Source organism: Rhinopithecus bieti, unplaced genomic scaffold, assembly GCF_001698545.2.
Source record: "Rhinopithecus bieti isolate Rb0 unplaced genomic scaffold, ASM169854v2 scaffold_10548, whole genome shotgun sequence".
NCBI classification, from domain to species: domain Eukaryota; kingdom Metazoa; phylum Chordata; class Mammalia; order Primates; family Cercopithecidae; genus Rhinopithecus; species Rhinopithecus bieti.
This window is the reverse complement of record NW_016806834.1, coordinates 2,011,932-2,031,938: the sequence shown is the minus strand read 5'-3', so window position 1 is coordinate 2,031,938 and position 20,007 is coordinate 2,011,932. Positions and strand designations below refer to the sequence as shown.

At 44.3% G+C, this 20,007-nt stretch overlaps 1 protein-coding gene across 5 annotated transcripts in view; it reads left to right on the top strand.

Moving 5' to 3' along the window:
- Window positions 1-14,058, top strand: part of RPRD2 (regulation of nuclear pre-mRNA domain containing 2) — a 123,758-nt gene extending 109,700 nt beyond the window's left edge. For 2 of the 5 annotated variants that reach the window (XM_017877806.1, XM_017877805.1), the window contains 2 exons: window positions 1,156-1,356; window positions 8,086-14,058. In XM_017877806.1, coding sequence (XP_017733295.1) covers window positions 1,156-1,356; window positions 8,086-10,859 — 2,975 coding nt within the window. In that variant the 3' untranslated portion in view covers window positions 10,860-14,058. The remainder of the gene's footprint in view (window positions 1-1,155; window positions 1,357-8,085) is intronic. The other 3 variants (XM_017877809.1, XM_017877808.1, XM_017877807.1) reach the window with 3 other exon arrangements.
- Window positions 14,059-20,007: the final 5,949 nt, after the last annotated feature.

The following is a 20,007-nucleotide window of genomic DNA, read 5'->3' as shown; positions in this document are numbered from 1 at the left end:
AAAAAAAAAAAAAAAAAAAAGCTGTTTCAAAAGCACATAACTGCCGGGCGCAGTGACTCACGCCTGTAATCCCAGCACTTTGGGAGGCCGAGGCGGGTGGATCACGAGGTCAGGAGATCGAGACCACCCTGGCTAACACGGTGAAACCCCGTCTCTACTAAAATACAAAAAATTAGCCGGACGTGGTGGCGGGCGCCTGTAGTCCCAGCTGCTCGGGAGGCTGAGGCAGGAGAATGGCGTGAACCCAGGAGGCGGAGCTTGCAGTGAGCTGAGATTACGCCACTGCACTCCAGTCTGGGTGACAGAACGAGACTCTGTCCCCCCCACAAAAGAAAAAAAAAGCACATAATTTACCAGTCACATAAAATTATGCAGTGACTGAGTTATACAACTGTAGTGGCTCTCAGCGTCCAGTCAGCCAGCAGTATTTATTGAGTACCTACAGTGCTCTAAGCTGTAGGTGCCATTTGGTGGAGAAAAAAGAAATATTGTCCAGGTGTGGCGGCACACGCCGTTAATTGCCAGCATTTTGGAAAGCCAAGGTGGGAGGATCACTTGAAGTCAAGAGTTCAAGACCACGCGGGGCAACATAGCAAGACCCTGTTTCTGTTTTTTAAAAATAAATAAGAAATATTGGGGCTCTCAAAACTATGCAAATCACTTAATACTTGTTTGTTTTTTTGAGACGGAGTCTCACTCTGTCTCAACTCTTGTCTCACCGCAACCTCTACCTCCTGGGTTCACCTCCTGCCTCAGCCTTCCAAGTAGCTGGGATTACAGGCGCCTGCCACCACACCCGGCTAATTTTTTATTTTTAGTAGAGATGGGGTTTCCCCATGTTGGTTGGCTGGTCTCAAACTTCTGACCTCAGGTGATCCGACTGCCTCGGCTTCTCAAAGTGCTGGGGTTACAAGTGTGAGCCACCTCGCCCGGCCAATACTTGTTTGTTTTAATGGTGTTCCAAGTAAAAGGAGATAATCTTAATCTTTTCAGATTTTTTTTTTTTTGTACATGTCATGTTATGATGGACCATTTGTGGATCAACCACAGAAGAATTCCTGTTAATTATATCAAACTCATTGAAGTGAGTGGAAAGTATGGGGAATTGAAGTCATTTTGAATTGCATTTTCTTGAGTTCATCTTTCTGCCACCAGGGGTCAGTCCTGCATCAAGACCTTCTCCAGGAACTCCCACCAGCCCCAGCAACCTCACCAGTGGCCTGAAAACACCTGCACCTGCCACGACAACATCTCACAACCCTCTGGCAAATATCCTCTCCAAGGTGGAGATCACCCCAGAGAGCATTCTGTCTGCACTTTCCAAAACCCAGACACAGTCAGCCCCTGCACTGCAAGGTAACTGACATGTGCCAGAGGGACTCGAATTGTGAATGTTTGTCTCTGGCTTAAATTAATCCTGGATTCCATTTCTGAGGAATCCAGAGCCATAAAATGTATAACACAGTTAATTCATTATTATTTTTATTTATTTATTTTTTAAGTTATTTTTTATTTTTGAGATGGAGTCTCACTCTGTTGCCCAGCTGGTGTGCAGTGGAGCAATCTCGGCTCACTGCAACCTCCACCTCCTGGTTCAAGTGATTCTCCTGCCTCAGCCTCCCTAGCAGCTGGGATTACAGACCTGCACCACCATGCCTGGCTAATTTTTGTATTTTTAGTAGAGATGGGGTTTCTCCATGTTGGCCAGGTTGGTCTCCAACTCCTGACCTCAGGTGATCTACCCACCCCAGCATCCCAAAGTGCTGGGATTATAGGCGTGAGCCACCATGCCTGGTGGTCATTCTTCTTTTTTTTTTTTTTTGAGATGGAATTTCACTCTTGTCGCCCATGCTGGAGAGCAATGGCCCACTCTCGGCTCACTGCAACCTCAGCCTCCCAAGTAGCTAGGATTACAGGCACCCGCCACCACGTCCATCTAATTTTTGTATTTTTAGTAGAGACGGGCTTTCATTATGTTGGGCCAGGCTGGCCTCGAACTCCTGACCTCAGGCAGTCTGCCCACCTCAGCCTCCCAAAGTGCCAGGATTACAGGCGTGAGCCACTGCGCCCATCCTATTCTTTTTATGTTTATCATCTGTGAGCGGACATCTGAAGAATTATAAAATGTCAAAGCTGAAAGAGACTAAGCATTATCTAGTCTAATCCCTTACTTTTCAAGTAAGGAAACTAAGGCTCAGTAAGGTGGTAAGACCTGCTTATGGTCACATACCTTTCTATTCAATATGAACCGAGATTGAAAGCCAGATTTCTTGACTGGAGTTCAGTATTATTTCACCTACATCATGACACCCTAGGGGCTGCATTAGTCCCAGCTTTTAATATAGGTTTATATATGTTGAGTTTTATTAATTTTAATGTTAACCAAAGCTAAAGACAATAGGAAAGGTCCATCTATTATCAAAAAATTTGGCCAGCCGCGGTCGCTCACACCTGTAATCGCAGCACTTTGGGAGGCTCCTCGCCTAAGGTCATCAGTTCAAGACCAGCCTGGCCAACATGGTGAAATGCCGTCTCTACTGAAAATATGAAAATTAGCCGGGTGTGGTGACGCACACATGTAGGTGTGCTGAGATCACATGAGCCGGGATCACGACACTGCACTCCAGCATGGGCGACAGAGCAAGACTCAGTCTCCCAAAAAACAAAAAAAATTTTTATGACGCTTCGGGAACATAGTGAAACCCTGTCTCTACAACAGAATTAAACATTAGCGCCAGGCGCAGTGGCTCATGTGTGTAATCCCAGCACTTTGGGAGGCCGAGGTGGGCAGATCACGAGGTCAGGAGATCAAGACCATCCTGGCTAACACAGTGAAACCCTGACTCTATTAAAAATACAAAAAATTAGACGGATGTTGTTGCGGGCACCTGTAGTCCCAGCTACTTGGGAGGCTGAGGCAGGAGAATAGTGTAAACCCAGGAGGCGGAGGTTGCAGTGAGCAGAGATCATGCCACTGCACTCCAGCCTGGGCGAAAGAACAAGACTCCGTCTCAAAAAAATAAATAAATAAATAGGCCGGGCGCGGTGGCTCAAGCCTGTAATCCCAGCACTTTGGGAGGCCGAGACGGGCGGATCACGAGGTCAGGAGATCGAGACCATCCTGGCTAACACCGTGAAACCCCGTCTCTACTAAAAAATACAAAAAACTAGCCGGGCGAGGTGGCGGGCGCCTGTAGTCCCAGCTACTCGGGAGGCTGAGGCAGGAGAATGGCGTAAACCCGGGAGGTGGAGCTTGCAGTGAGCTGAGATCCGGCCACTGCACTCCAGCCTGGGCGGTAGAGCAAGACTCCATCTCAAAAAAAATAAAAAAATAAAAATAAATAAATAAATAAGCTGAGCATAGTGGTGCATGCCTGTAGTTCCAGCTACTCAGGGGGCTAAGGCAGGAGGATCACTAGAGTCTTAGATGTAGTATTTTTGTTTTCAACTACCTATAATCTCTCTCATTTGACCCTTTCTGTTCAGCTGTACTAATTATGTTTTGTGCATGACACTGACTGTTTCTAACCTTTTTTCATAAATCTTTCCTACTCTCTACTCTCTTACACTCCAGATACCAACAAAACCCTTTTTAAGTACCGTAATATAATTACAAAATGAATTACAAATACCAGGATGGTATATTCAGCGTAGTGATTTACTCTGTATCAGTAGTCTCAACCAAAGGCCTCCAGGGAGGACACTTGGCATTATCTGGAGACCTTTTTAGTTGTCTCAACTGGGGTAATGGTAGGGCTGCTACTTAGGAGGATGCCTTTAGGAGGATGCTCCTAAATATCCTACAATGTGTGAGACAGCCCCCAACAATAAAGAATTATCTAGCCCAAAGTGTCAGTAGTGCTGAGGTTGAGAAACCCTGCTCTCTACGAAAGGAATGGTATAAAACAGTTTCCTAAACTGTTATGTAAGTGGATCATTCAAGCATATTATAGTGAGCTTTGTCTTGAGATACAGAAGAATTTTGTTACACAGAACTAAGTGTTATTAATAATCCACAGCCCCTATCTATTGGCATCAGCAATAAAGAATTGATGATGATTGCACCACATGTTGTGTACTACTAATATCAGGGACAATTTGAGAGTTTGACATGTTCATGCTTTCTCCCTTTTTATTTATTTATTTGTTTGTTTGTTTGTTTGTTTTTGAGATGGGGGCTTTCCCTGTTGCCCAGGCTGGAGTGCAGTGGTGTGATCTCGGCTCACTGCAACCTTCCGAAGTGCTGGGATTACAGGTGTGAACCACCACGCCTGGCCTATGTGGATTTTCTGATGAGGCAAAATTTGAACAGAACTCGGTTCCTTATCTAATGTGGAATTCTCTTTGACTTTTAAAAGGATTGTATCTAGCAACTTAAATAGATGTATTTCCTCAAAAACTGTTAACGAAATCCCAGAACTTTGTTCTGATTGTGTCATCCACAGCCCTAGGTATTGACGGATTTACAACACAAAAGAGAGAGACTTCAGGCCCAGTGTGGTGGGTCATGCCTGTAATTCCAGCACTTTGGGGAGGGGTGGATCACCTGAGGTCAGGAGTTCAAGACCAGCCTGGCCAACTGGGTAAACCTGTCTTTCCAAAAAAAAAAAAAAAAAATACAAAAAATTAGCTGGGCGTGGTGGCTCGCGCCTGTAACCCCAATTACTTGGGAGGCTGAGGCAGGAGAATCGCTTGAACCCGAAGGCAGAGGTTGCAGTGAGCTGGCCTGGGCAACAAGAGCAAAACTCCATCTCAAAAAAAAAAGAGAGACTTCAGTGGGCAAAGGAGCAGAGTATGACTTGTTATGATTAAAGAGCAAACTTTTGGCTGGACACAGTGGTTCATGCCTGTAATCCTAACACTTTGGGAGGCCGCGATGGGAGAATCACTTGAGGCCACGAGTTTGAGACCAGCCTGGTCAATATAGCAAAACCCCCATCTCTATTGTTTTAAGACTTTTAAAATAATTAAAAAAAAAAAAAAGATTGGAGAATTGGAGAAAAGTAATATTTAGTGGTGAGAGACAATTTTATCTATTACCAGAAATTTGAATAGTATATCTATCTTAAAAAGATGTTCTTTTGAAGAAGTTATCCCAAAATATCTGAAAATATGCTGAAATATCTTCTAAAATCATATTACATTATCATATATCACATTCTAATGTTTGAGGACTTCTGGGTTTTGGAGAGAACAAATGATACTAGAATTAAATCAGGCCGGGCACGGTGGCTCAAGCCTGTAATCCCAGCACTGGGAGCCGGAGGCGGATCACGAGGTCAGGAGATCGAGACCATCCTGGCCTAATACGGTGAAACCCCGTCTCTACTAAAAATACTAAAAACTAGCAGGCGACGAGGCAGGCGCCTGTAGTCCCAGCGTCTCGGGAGGCTGAGACAGGAATGCGTGAACCCGGGAGGCGGAGCTTGCGTGAGTTGAGACCGGCCACTTGCACTCCAGCCTGGCCGGCAGCAGACTCTGCTCAAAAAAAAAAAAAAAAAAAAAAGATAAAAAAAGAAAAGAATAAATCAGGCGGCATGTTGGCTCATGCCTATAATCTTAGCACTTTGGAGCTGAATGGAACAATCACTTGAGCCAAGATTTTTGAGACCAGCGGGCGCATAGTGGAGACCTATCTCTACAACTAATAACAAATTAGCTGGCATAAGTGGACACACACCTGTGTCCCAGCTACTTGCGGAGCTAAAGGCAGGAAAATCTTTGAGCCCAGAGGTTGAGGTTAGTGAGCTATTATACGCACGCACTCTACTCCAGCCTGGGTGAGAGCAAGATGCTTGTCCTCTTAAAAAAGAAAAAAAAAAAAAAAGGACCTATTAAGGCTGGGGATTAATTATGTGGCTACAGGGAACTCTTTGGAATGAAACTGGATTTTTTTTTTTTTCTTCAGGAGGATCTACACGAAACATTATTTCATTGTTTCGGATTTGTAGTTTGATAACAAAAGACCATACAACATATTAGAAATGGCTTAAATGTTACAGTGGAGGGGACTTGAAATCCTTAGATTAACCTGTAGAATATGGGTAAAACTGAATTTTGAGGAAACATTAATTGAAGTAAATCACATTAAGTAATTTCTTTAATCATATAATTACTCAAAGGACACAATTTTAGTGTATTCAGGACTAAAGCTATAAATGTGGTGAAATGTGTATAAATGTTATTTATTATTTACTTTTTTTTTTTTTTTTTTGCAGACGGAGTTCACTCTGTCACCCAGGCTGCGAGTGCAGTGGCCAGATCCAGCTCACTGCAAGCTCTGCCTACTGGTATACGCCATTTTCTACGCTCAGTCTCCGAGTAGCTGGACTTAACAGGTGCCCGCCACCATCGCCAGCTAGTTTTTTGTATTTTTTTTAGTAGAGACCGGGGTTTCCGGCGTTAGCCAGGATGGTCTCGATCTCCTGACTCGTGATCGCCATCTCGGCCTCCAATAGTGCTGGGATTAACAGGCCTGAGCACTGCGCCCGGCTAAGTTATTTTTAAATACAAGCCTCTTTTGTCCACCCAGGCTGAGTGCATGCCACATAGTGTTACTGTAACCTTGAACTGGCACAAGTGACCTCGCAGCCTCATCTCTCTGAGTAGCTAGGACGGCAGGCATGCCCATGATGCCCAGCTGATATTTTCAAATTTTTTAGAGACAGATTCTCACTATGTTCCCGGCTGGTCTCAACTCCTGGCCTCAAGCCGTCCTCCTGCTCTGGCCGCCAAAGATGCTAGGATTACAGGCATTGGACCACCATGCCCAGCCAAAAGTTTTCGTTGTGACAAGAAATTGGTAATTTTTAAAATTGATTGAAAGCCGGCGTGGGTGGCTCATGCCTGTTAATCCCAGCACTTTGGGAGGCCGAGGGCGGGTGGATCCACGAGGTCAGGAGAATTGAGACATCCTGGCTAACACGGTGAACCATCTCTACTTAAAAAAATACAAAAAATAGCAGACGTAGTGGTGGGCGCTAAGTCCCGCTGACTCGGGAGGCTGAGCGGAGATGGCGTGAACCTGGGAGGTGAAGCTTGCAGTGAGCCAAGATCAACGCACTCTGGCACTACACCCGTGGGTGACGAGCAAGACTCTTCTCAAAAAAAAAAAAACAAAGATTGAATATTATAGACCTCTTCTACCCTTCTTTTATCTTTTGTCAAATATTTTCTAAAAAATTTTCTACAGGAGCAGTTTGCTTTATTGAACTTCAGTCTTTACCCCGAAGAATTCTTTCTCAGTGCTTCTGAGAAAGTTTTGACTGCCAGTGAACACAGTTGAATTTCATCATTGTCAATCTGGACTAAATAATCCTTGGATTTTCCATGCTATAAAATGGGGATTGTGTGTTTTCTTGTGAAAGGACCAGTGTCCCTGGTGGTCTGTCTTTGTAAGTCTTTGTGGTGTATGTTTATTATAGATACATTTTACAACCAAAACTTGGATGGTTGAAAGCATTGTTTTCCAAAAAGTAACAACAGTCTACCAAGAGATGCTTCTTGAAAAAGGTGTTTCCTGTTCAGATAAATTTCTGATATTTGCATTTGCCTGTCTCCATCTTGAAAATAACAATGTATATTATTGCATTTGCCTGTCTCCCTCTTGAAAATAACAATGTATATTATTAGAGATAACTGTGGTTTGAAGGTTGGACAGGAAAGGTAGAACAGATCTGTTTGCATTTAGAGAAACATTTCCACAGATCAAACATTAAGAAATACTGGCTTAAAGTGTTGTTTGAAAAATAATTTTGCCTCCTTTCTTTTCCTGCTTTGCCTAACTTAAACTATGAATGATTCTGACATTAAAATCTCCCCTTCCTGTTGCCTTTTATTGTGCCACGTTGGGCTTATTTCTGGACTGTACTGGAAACATTTCAGTGATTTGCTCTTTATTGATAAATAGACCCAGTATTTTCTGTGACATTTAGCCATTGCTTGTTTGGTCTGGATTCCTTTTGGCCTTACACTTGTCTATCTGGTTCCCACCAAAATGAATGAGAATATCTGATTAGCCTACATTGTTTGCATTGCATGGTAGGGAGTTATTCTTTTTAACCCCTCTAATCTTTGTTTCTACAGGCCTGTCATCTTTACTTCAGAGTGTTACTGGGAACCCAGTTCCAGCCAGTGAAGCTGCCTCACAGAGCACTTCAGCCTCCCCTGCCAACACCACAGTCTCTACCATAAAGGGAAGAAATCTGCCCTCTAATGCCCAACCTTTTATTTCCAAAAGCTTCAACTATTCTCCTAACTCATCAACTTCTGAAGTCTCTTCAACCTCAGCCAGCAAGGCCTCAATTGGGCAAAGCCCAGGGCTCCCAAGCACTACTTTTAAACTACCGTCCAACTCTTTGGGGTTTACAGCTACCCACAATACTAGCCCTGCTGCCCCACCTACTGAAGTTACCATGTGCCAATCTTCAGAGGTCTCCAAGCCAAAGCTGGAGTCAGAGTCCACCTCCCCAAGCCTGGAAATGAAGATCCACAACTTCTTAAAAGGTAATCCTGGTTTCAGTGGCTTAAACTTAAACATCCCAATCCTGAGCAGTTTGGGGTCCAGCGCCCCATCAGAGAGCCATCCCTCAGACTTCCAGCGTGGCCCTACTAGCACCTCAATCGACAACATTGATGGAACCCCTGTACGGGATGAACGGAGTGGGACACCCACCCAGGATGAGATGATGGACAAGCCCACATCCAGCAGTGTAGATACTATGTCCCTGCTTTCTAAGATCATTAGCCCTGGTTCCTCAACACCCAGCAGTACAAGATCACCACCCCCTGGGAGAGATGAAAGCTACCCCCGAGAGCTCTCCAATTCTGTATCTACATATCGACCCTTTGGTCTGGGCAGTGAATCTCCCTATAAGCAGCCTCCTGATGGAATGGAGAGACCATCTTCCCTGATGGACTCTTCACAGGAAAAGTTCTACCCAGATACTTCTTTCCAAGAAGATGAGGATTACAGAGATTTTGAGTATTCAGGGCCTCCACCCTCTGCCATGATGAACCTAGAGAAGAAACCAGCCAAATCTATCCTGAAATCAAGCAAGCTGTCTGATACCACCGAGTACCAGCCAATTCTGTCCAGTTATAGCCACAGAGCCCAAGAATTTGGGGTAAAGTCTGCCTTCCCTCCATCTGTAAGGGCCCTCCTGGATTCTAGTGAGAACTGTGACCGTCTCTCATCTTCCCCTGGGCTATTTGGTGCCTTCAGCGTAAGAGGGAATGAACCTGGGTCTGACCGGTCACCATCACCGAGTAAGAATGATTCATTTTTCACCCCTGACTCCAACCACAATAGCTTGTCTCAATCTACCACTGGGCATCTCAGTTTGCCACAGAAGCAGTACCCAGACTCTCCTCACCCAGTCCCACATCGTTCCCTTTTCTCTCCGCAGAACACCCTTGCCGCTCCCACGGGTCACCCACCCACATCAGGCGTGGAGAAAGTCCTGGCCTCCACCATTTCCACCACGTCGACGATTGAATTTAAGAATATGCTTAAAAACGCCTCACGTAAGCCCTCAGATGATAAGCATTTTGGCCAGGCCCCCAGCAAGGGCACTCCAAGTGATGGTGTCAGTCTCCCAAACCTCACCCAGCCCAGCTTGACCACCACTGATCAGCAGCAACAAGAAGAGCACTACCGCATAGAAACGCGCGTCTCCTCCTCCTGCTTAGACTTGCCTGATAGCACAGAAGAAAAGGGGGCCCCTATAGAAACCTTGGGTTATCACAATGCATCTAATAGGAGGATGTCAGGGGAGCCAATCCAGACCGTAGAGTCCATCCGAGTTCCTGGGAAGGGAAATAGAGGACACGGGCGTGAGGCTTCAAGGGTGGGTTGGTTTGATCTGAGCACATCAGGTAGCTCTTTTGACAATGGCCCTTCAAGTGCCTCTGAGTTGGCATCCCTTGGGGGTGGGGGCAGCGGAGGCCTCACTGGCTTTAAAACAGCACCATACAAGGAACGGGCACCCCAATTTCAGGAGAGTGTCGGCAGCTTTCGTTCCAACAGTTTCAACTCAACATTTGAGCATCATCTTCCCCCATCCCCCTTGGAACATGGGACACCCTTCCAGAGAGAGCCAGTGGGGCCATCATCTGCCCCACCTGTCCCTCCTAAGGATCATGGTGGTATCTTCTCTCGAGATGCACCCACTCATCTACCCTCTGTGGATCTTTCGAACCCCTTCACAAAGGAGGCAGCCCTGGCCCATGCTGCCCCACCCCCTCCTCCTGGAGAGCACAGTGGAATTCCTTTCCCTACCCCACCTCCTCCTCCCCCTCCTGGGGAACATAGCAGCAGTGGTGGGAGTGGTGTCCCCTTTTCTACTCCACCCCCTCCTCCACCCCCTGTTGACCACTCTGGAGTTGTACCCTTCCCAACCCCACCACTGGCAGAGCATGGAGTGGCAGGGGCTGTGGCAGTATTTCCCAAGGACCATAGTTCCCTCCTTCAAGGGACCCTGGCTGAGCATTTTGGGGTACTCCCAGGACCCAGGGACCACGGGGGCCCCACCCAACGGGACCTCAACGGCCCTGGCCTTAGCCGTGTACGAGAGAGCCTGACCCTACCCTCCCATTCTCTGGAACACCTGGGCCCACCCCATGGAGGAGGAGGTGGGGGAGGCAGCAACAGCAGCAGTGGGCCCCCCTTGGGTCCCTCACACAGAGACACCATCAGCCGGAGTGGCATGATCTTACGGAGTCCCCGGCCAGACTTTCGGCCTAGGGAACCTTTTCTCAGCAGAGACCCGTTTCACAGTTTAAAGAGACCCAGGCCACCTTTTGCTAGGGGCCCTCCGTTCTTTGCACCAAAACGCCCATTCTTCCCTCCCAGGTACTGATGGAAACCAAGGGAAAGGCATTTTGAACAGTCTAGAGAACATTGGAAGTAGGAGTTTGGTTTATTGTTGTTTTTATTTGTTTTCTTTCTCGATTTTTTTTTATTATAACAAAGGGCCTCTCTTCCAAAGTAAGAAATCACATATGCTTACGTTTTACTATTCAATTCAATCCTCCCTCCCATTGCACTTATCTACCTTCCCCAAGTTGTTTGTATTAAAAAAAAAAAAAAAAAAAAAAAGTAAAGAAACACAACCAAAGCCACTTCATTTGGCTGGGGGGTTGGGGAGTGGGGAGGAAACAATCTTTATTTTATCCCATCTATTGAAGAGTATTATTACATTTGAAATAAAACTTCCATCAGTACAGATAACCACATGTGCAATGTTGGGATGTTATTTTGGGCTTGGCTTATCGAGTAGTCAATGGAAGGATTCCTGTTCCCTCTCTTTGCAGCTTAGAATGTGCTGTAGCCAGCTCGGCTCCCTTCCCTGTGTATCTGTGTCTGCTAACAGCCAAGAGATGTTGCAAGGGAGGAAATGTGGGAGATCTTGAACCTGTCAAGTTTATTTGTTTTGTTTCTAAAGGCATGTTGAAATTGAGTTCTTTATCCTTCTCCTAAAATCTTTTTTTAATCAGCCTCAAGGTTAAAATAAGGAGTGACTACAGTATATAAAATTAGGAAAGGAAGCATTAATGGTGTGATATGACCTGCCTGTTTTTTGTAAACAAGATAATAGGAAATGTTTTCAAGGTAGTTTCACATGTCTTGCACCAAGCTCATGCCTCTTGCTTTTCTTTTTTGACTTTCTTTATCTCCCTCAGTTTTTCTTCTGCTGTGGCCAGAAAGACAGTCACTAGAGTTGACTATTGACACAAAGGTGCAACAGAAATATTATCCCTGCATTTTTAAATATAAGAAGTAGACATTAATTTTACCACGGTGCCTCCCTAATGTAAGTGATTATTTATTGGTGGTTTTCAAAAAGGTTAACTATTTGTCTTTATCTTCCTTTTCCCCTTGCTTCAGTTGTGTTATTCACCCCTATTCTTGATATTTTAAAGGAGGAGACTCAGTAGCATTTTCCTTTATATTATACGCACGTGTCTATCCCATTTCAAGGCTCAAGTCTTACCCCCACCTCTTGCTCCCATTAGGAAATAAAGACCATTTCTGCCCTTAGTTGTTTTACATGCGAGATAAGTGCTTTCCTTCTCCCTGGACTGAAAGACTTGTTTGTATTTCTACATCTAGTACTTGGGAAATAGACAATCATCATACTTTGAGTGTTTATATCTTTAGGGACACTGAAAAGTAAATGTTGCTTTACTCCAATTTTTTTTTTTAATTTAGTATCTTACCCCAAGGCATACACACTGATAATCTCCAGTTAGATGAGTAAAACAGTATGTGCTTAGTTTTTCAGAGAATTCTAGCAAGTTTCATATTTTCTTCCAAGTTAGTGTAGAACTAACTATAGGAAGTATGGGGTTGCTTTTTCCTCCAGTGGAATATTACAGATGGGGGAGGGTGGGCAATGTAGTGACAGAAAATGAGTCTCTCGGAATGAACTTACTTTTCCGAGAAAGAGCAGCATAAACCAGATGCACATCATGATTTGGGAGTTTTTGTGTAATTTATTCTATTTATTTGGGCTCGCCATGTGTTCTGGGGTTAGGATGCTGCAGGTCATTCATCTTCCTAATGCCTGTCTGGTCTTAAAGCCAGCTGTTCTTTCTTTCCTTGACCCTCTCTGCCCTGTAGCTCTCCCCACAAAAATGCATGATACCACGATCTTATGTGTAGGATGGGGTATGTAGTGTAGCAAAGAAAAGAAAGTATAGTTATATTGAGTCCTAAGACATTTGTTAGGGAAAAGCATAAGAGAAAATGGGGTGGGGGTGGGGAAATTATATTTTACTTTCAAAATTGAAATAGGGTTTTTTTTTTCCAGAAATTAAATGGGATGTTTTTCATTCTAGAATAAAAGAATGTGAATTCTCTCTGCTGCTCTTGTTTAAGCTAAAAGTAGTGTTTACTTGAAAAGGCTCTCTGACCATTTAATTCTATCAGAAAATGTGGGGATGTCAGGCAAGTGGCTTCCTGAACGTTGGGGCGGGATAATTGTCCTCAAAAGTATGATGGTTAATACATGAAAGGAAGACTTTGTTGTACAGTTTCAAAGATGAGCTTTTAAGGAGTTGGGTTTTTGTGGGGTACTTTTTTGTTTTTTAAGCCACAAAATCCTCAATATGTTTGTTTTAGGATGGAAGTGAGGATTTGTATGAGACTGTCAGCTATTAATTTTAAGGAAATCTTAAAATTTACATTTACATCAGTTAATGAAGATGACAATGTGTATATATGTGATATAGTGAAACAAAAAAGACAGTTCTGGTATTCATAACATGAAAGAAAGGGGTTTTATTCTTTCTGTGTCTGTGATTTAAAACTCTGTGACCATGCTCTGACTTTTGTATTTCAACCTGAGTTCAAACAAATAAACAAGATATTTTTTAAAGAAAGCATAACATAGTGTGTCTTGGCAAGGACATGATTCATATGGCAGCAGAATGTGAGAAGTTGTAAGGTCCTTGGTACTCACTGTAAAATCACAGACAGAGAATTAGTAGGGGTTGTGAATACACTAGTACCACTTAAAGTTCAATGATACAGTATCAGAAATAGGGTCCTTAAGTATTTTGAAAGAGTTTACTCTTCAGGCAGCTTAGATGAGAGCTCTCTCCCTGCTCCCCTCTACCCTCTCAAAAGTTGAGAGTAAACAGAATTTGGTTTGATTCTAGGGAGGGGAAAATGAGCAGAGAATAGGACTTTTATAGTTTCCAATACCAGGAATAAAATGTTTGTGATATATATGGGGTACAGCAAACCTATCTAGATAATGTGAATACGATAAACTTCCTAATTGCAGGATATTCACTCTCAATCCTGAAGTTACCGGTTCCTGCCGAATTGAGCTTCAGCTGTTACTGTTTTGAAGCCGCTGTAAATTACTGCTTTCCCCAGATCCCCACTATTTTTTTAAATGGGCGGGGCGCCTGTTAAGATTTAAAATAGATATGTTGGATTGATATTCTCACGTGTTCAGTGTGAAAACAAAACAAGTACATGCTTTAGAAGCAACAACAATGAAATCCTTTTGAAATGTGTATTGATATCATTTAATAAAATAACTAGTTCGAAAGGTTTGACATTTTTCTTTGAGATGGGCTTGGACCAAGGGCCCCTGGCTTCCTGGTGAGTGCAAATAGGAGGGAACTTCTCAGGAGCTGAAACTGCTGCTTTGTGGAGTAGGCCTATGGTTGGAAAACCTAAGTTTTCTCCAGCAAAGACCCAACATGACTGTCCAGGGCCGAAGGTGAAACCAACTAGAGAATGCAGAAGGAAAAGCCTGGATATATCTCAGAAGATACGGTTGTATTGGCTTCTGGTCCAACGGTATGTGGGTGGGAGTAGTGGTGTGTGTGCCCACACATTTCTCAGGCACATACAGAGATACCACAGACCACCCACTTCGTGACCACTTGCACTTTACTCTCTTCCAGACATTCCTTTTTTTAAAAAAATCTTTGTCCCCAATATTTTGTTTTCCACTTTAATAAAGTATGGCTTCCTTTGTTGTGTGGTTGACTTTTCCCCTCATGTTGATCTTTTCCAGATGTCCCCTTTGACTTCTGCACTTAACGTCACTGAAGGCAATCTGAGCCTCTAAGATCTTTATGGCCTTGTGGGTTTTCTGTTTGATCCTTTGTGTAACTGAATTTTGGAAAGGGACAATGGATGGGTTCTAGATGTTCAGGGAGTGGTTGGTGAAGTGGGATATACTGTATTAATAATTTTTTGTGCATGTCTTCAAAAGACTGCAACTGTGAGCCAAGAAGCATTTTTAAAGCAAGCATAGAATTGCGGGTTTGGGGTGGTAGTAGGGATCCTTCTGGCCAATTCTTTACCCACATCTGTCCTTCTTACTGCATATTGGCAATCTGTTGTGCAGAAGCCACACTTAACCCTTCTGTCTTACCCCATCCCTTGTTCATAACCCAGTGAGGCTGGGTTGGAATGCTGGCTTTAAGGGGTAAAGAGGAATAGTCACTGCATCTGGGCCAGGCCTGGGTCACTGGCAGGGTAGAAGGCTCTAAATAGCAGCTTTGCTTACGTGAAGGTACGTGCATGTATCACCAGACACTTAACTAGCAGTGGCCTGGGAACACACCCAGCATGTAGGGTGTACGACTGTACTGGAATCTGGCTCACCCTTTTTTCCTTGTCTCTTGGGACCTTGACTTGCCCACCTGATTACCCCTAAAGAAGCAACAGCTTTGAGACTTCCTCATTAGGTTTTCTGGGCACGTTATTCATAATTTCCTCTGTCTACATTTTTTTAATGTAAGCCAATCTTGTACAGCAGGGATGAGTTATGTATGTAGACATAGCAATGCAAACACCATCAGAGTGGGTTTTGGAGTATTGGGGCGTTTCTCATACTTGTTTATGAGTAACTGTATGGACAAGTCCGGTCAGCTGCTGTTCACAATTGCTGAGTAATAATTCATTGAGACTGCATAGGCAAGGCTATGAGAGGGTCATCGGTAAGAGAGATATCGGCCCTTAAGTAAACATCCTATTCTATCTTCCCCGTGTAGAAGGCAATAGAAGCACTCTAAAGCAAAGAAGCAAGTGCAGTGTAAAACAGTATCAGTTACTTTTGACTTAACTGCTGGGGAAAGAAAGGAGAAGCCTTTACTTAGTTACAAGTTTGAGGGGAAGAAGATAAGAAGGCCAACATCTATGTAAAAGTTGATAATTGCAGTTACAGTCAACCCTCCTCGGTATCCATGAGGGATACCAGGTTCCAGGACCCCCATGGATACCAAAATCCACAGATGCTCAAGTCTCTTACATACAATGGCATAGTATTTATTTGCATATAACCTACACACATCATCCAGTAAATTTTAAATCATCTCTAGATTACTAATACCTAATACAATGTAAGTGCTATGTACATAGTTGTATACAGTATCGGTTTTGAAATTTGTGTTACTTCTTAATTATTTTTATTACCTCCCCCCTCCCAATACTTTTGTTCTGTGGTTGGTTGAAACCACAGATGCAGAATCCCCAGACAGAGCCAACCGTATATTTTCTTTTTTAAATTTTATGTTTTTCTATCCTTTGTTCACACCTAGGGAAGAATCAAAAATTGAGAATACAGATATGGATGGAGGGACTAGTGAGTTCTTCAATGCCAAGTGAGGAAACACAAATACAGGCTGGGTGTGCTGGCTCACGCTTGTAATCACAGCACTTAGGGAGGCTGAGGCGGGCAGATCACTTGAGATCAGGAGTTCGAGACCAACCTGGACAATATGACAAAACCGTGTCTACTAAAAATACAAAAATTGGGGCTAGGTGCGGTGGCTCACGCTTGTAATTCCAGCACTTTGGGAGGCCGAGGCCGGTGGATCACGAGGTCAGGAGTTCAAGACCAGCCTGGCCAACATGGTGAAACCCCATCTCTACTAAAATACAAAATTAGCTGGGCGTGGTGGTGCGTGCCTGTAATCCCAGCTACTCAGGAGGCTGAGGCAGAAGAATTGCTTAAACGTGGGAGGCAGAGGTTGCAATGAGCCATGATCTCACCACTGCATTCCAGCCTGGGTGACAGAGCAAAACTCTGTCTCCGGGGAGGGGGGCAGGAAATTAGCCAGGTGTGGTAGCATGCACCTGTGATCCCATCTACTTGGGAGGTTGAGGCAGGAGAATCACTTGAACCCGGGAAGCAGAGGTTGCAGTGAGCCAAGATCGTGCCACTGCATTCCAGCCTGGGCGACAGAGCGAGACTCCGTCTCAAAAGGAAAACACAAATGCAGGTTGCAGGTTTTTATGTTTGACTTGAGAGTTGGCTAAACCAGTCTACCCTGGACATGTTCAGGGTCATGGTAAATTGGATGTTCCAGCAATGTTCCTTCCTCATCCCCATTGTGCCCCCTTATTTTTGAGAATTACTCAAATCCTTTGCCACATGATTTGTGGGAGATGAGAGAAAAGACTTGAAACTTGCTACATTTTTCTTGGGGTGTTTCAGTTGGAATGGGTAGAAAGGAGACGGACAGCATCCCTTTCCTCTGTTTCTCCCTCCTCCCTGGCTAACAGTCCTTTGCACCTACAAGAGACAACACTTAAAATAGTCATTGCCAAGGGCAAAAGTGATTAGGAAATGATTTGAAATCTTGATTACTTAGAAGTGGGCCTCAGTTGTATGCAGGTTGAGCATGCCAAATCCAAAGTCCAAAATCTGACACCAACATGACACTCAAAGGAAATGCTCATTGGAGGATTTCAGATTTTTAGATTAGGGATGCTCAACCAGTAAGTATAATGGAAATACTCCAAAATCTGAAAAGATTCAAAATCAGACACTTCTGGTCTCAAATATTTCAAATAAGGATACTCAACCTGTATTTCCTTCTACAGATGTTATCTAGGATCTTCTTTTAGAGTACTTTGTCCTTCCCTTTGTTTTTTACTTTAGCATGGAACCTAAATGGACACATCCCTACCTAGACTAGCTCCTGTGTTTGACAGATCTCCTCTTATGCCCTGACCTGACAAATCAGTTGTGTAAGAGCTGGGGTGGGAGTGTCTGCTTTTTTTTTACAGCCCCAAGAGATGTTCTGGGAAGGGAAATCTTAGTAGAGATTTTAGGTGAGCCCAAAGTTTTGTTTTCAAAGTCAAAGTTCAATTTATCCATGCTCCTGACAGAAAGCTTTCACCTCTTTGCTCACTGAGCAAATGTCGCTGAACATTCTCTCCCATTGTGGCTTTTTTTTAATAGAGACAGGGTCATGCTATTTTGCCCAGGTTGGTCTCAAACTCCTGGGCTCAAGCAGTCCTCCTGCCTCAGCCTCCCAAAATCCTGGAATTACAGACATGAGGCACCGTTCCTGGCCACATTGTGGCATTTTATTTTATTGATTTTATTTTTATTTATTTTATTTTATTTTTTGAGATGGAGTACCACCCTTTTTTGCCCAGGCTGGAGTGCAATGGCGAAATCTCAGCTCACTGCAACCTCCGTCTCCCAGGTTCAAACAATTCTTCTGCCTCAGTCTCCCAAGTAGCTGGGATTATAGGCATGTGCCACCACGCCTGGCTAATTTTTTTTTTTTTTTTTTTTTTGTATTTAGTAGAGACAGGGTTTCACCATGTTGGTCACGGTGGTCTCAAACTCCTGACCTCAGGTGATCCACCCACCTCGGCCTCCCAAAGTACTGGGATTACAGGTATGAGCCATTGCGCCTGGCCTGATTTTATTTTATTTTATTATGTATGTATGTATGTATGTATGTATGTATGTATGTATGTGTGTATGTATTTATTTTGAGATGGAGTTTCGCTCTTGTCGCCCAGGCTGGAGTGCAATGGTGTGATCTCGGCTCATTGCAACCTCCACCTCCTGGTTCAAGCAATTCTGCCTCAGCCTCCCCTGTAGCTGGGATTACAGGCTACACCACCACACCCGGCTAATTTTTGTATTTTTAGTAGAGACGGAGTTTCGCCATGTTGGCCAGGCTAGCCTCAAACTCCTGGCCTCAGTGATCTGCCTGCCTTGGCTTCCCAAAGTGTTGGGATTACAGGCATGAGCCACCAGGGCCAGCCCTTTTATTTTTTAGAGACGGGGGTCTCACTCTGTTGTACATGCTGGAGTGCAGTGTTACAATCATAGCTCACTGTCACCCAACTCCTGGGCTGCAGCAACTCTCACCTCAGCCTTCTGAGTGGCTGGGACTACAGGCATGCACCACCACGCCCAGCTAATTTTTTTACTTCTTTGAGGATCATTTTCCTGTTTTAAAGGGCGTATACTTGACATAGTTGTTTTAGGAATTAAGTGAAATAGTGAAAGCATAGCACTGGGTGTTCAGTAGTATTCTAGGGTGGAGAGGCAACAACCCAAGTTTTAAGAATAGATGTTTCAAGCCAGGCGCGGTGGCTCACACCTGTAATCCCAGCACTTTGGGAGGCCGAGGTGGGTGGATCACCTGAGGTCAGGAGTTCAAGACCAGCCTGGCCAACATGGTGAAACCCTATCTCTACTAAAAATACAAAAAATCAGCCAGGCATGGTGGCGGGCACCTGTAATCCTAGCTACTTGGGAGGCTGAGGCAGGAGAATCGCTTGAACCTGGGAGTTGGAGGTTGCAGTGAGCCAAGATAGTGCCATTGCACTCCAGCCTGGGCAACAAGAGTGAAACTCCATCTCAAAAAACAAAACACAGGCTGGGTGCAGTGGTTCATGCCTGTAATCCCAGCACTTTGGGAGGCCAAGGTGGTCGGATCACAAGGTTAGGAGTTTGAGACACCCTGACATGGTGAAACCCTGTCTCTACTAAAAATACAAAAATTAACTGAGCGTGGTGGCACGTGCCTGTAATCCCAACTACTCAGCAGGCTGAGGCAGGAGAATCACTTGAACCCGGGAGGCAGAGGTTGCAGTGAGCCAAGATAGCGCCATTGCACTCAAGCCTCAGTGACAGAGCAAGACTCTGATTCAAAAAAAATGTTAGCTGGGTGTGGTGGCATGCACCTGTAATCCCAGCTAACTGGGGAGGCTGAGACAGGAGGATCACTTGATCTCAGGAGGAGGAGGTTGCAGTGAGGTGAGATCATGCCACTGTACTCCAGCCTGGGCAACAGAGCAAGACTCCACCTCAAGAAAAAAAAAAAAAAAGAATAGATGTTTCCTAGGCTGACTAACAGATTAAAATTCCCCAATACTAAGGCATATGCTAGTCACAAGTCCGAAGTTGTAGAAGAACCAGTAACTCATGAATTGGCCTTAGCTTGCTCTTGCACTTGCTTACTTGCTTGCTTGCTTCTTACAGAGGGCGGATGTAATAACTCAGCATTCATTCCTTCCTCCACTGCAACACAAGTTACATAGGTGATGATGTGGTAGTTGATTGATCGGCATCCCCTCAGCACCCAGCTCACTGCATTGCACACAGTAAGCAGTCAGTAAATGATGGATGAGTGTAAGGAGTTACCGTCTCAGGGTAGCCTGGTTATTTTACCATCCCTTTACTATTCTAATAAAAGAGGACAAGGTAGAATGATTAAAGGGAT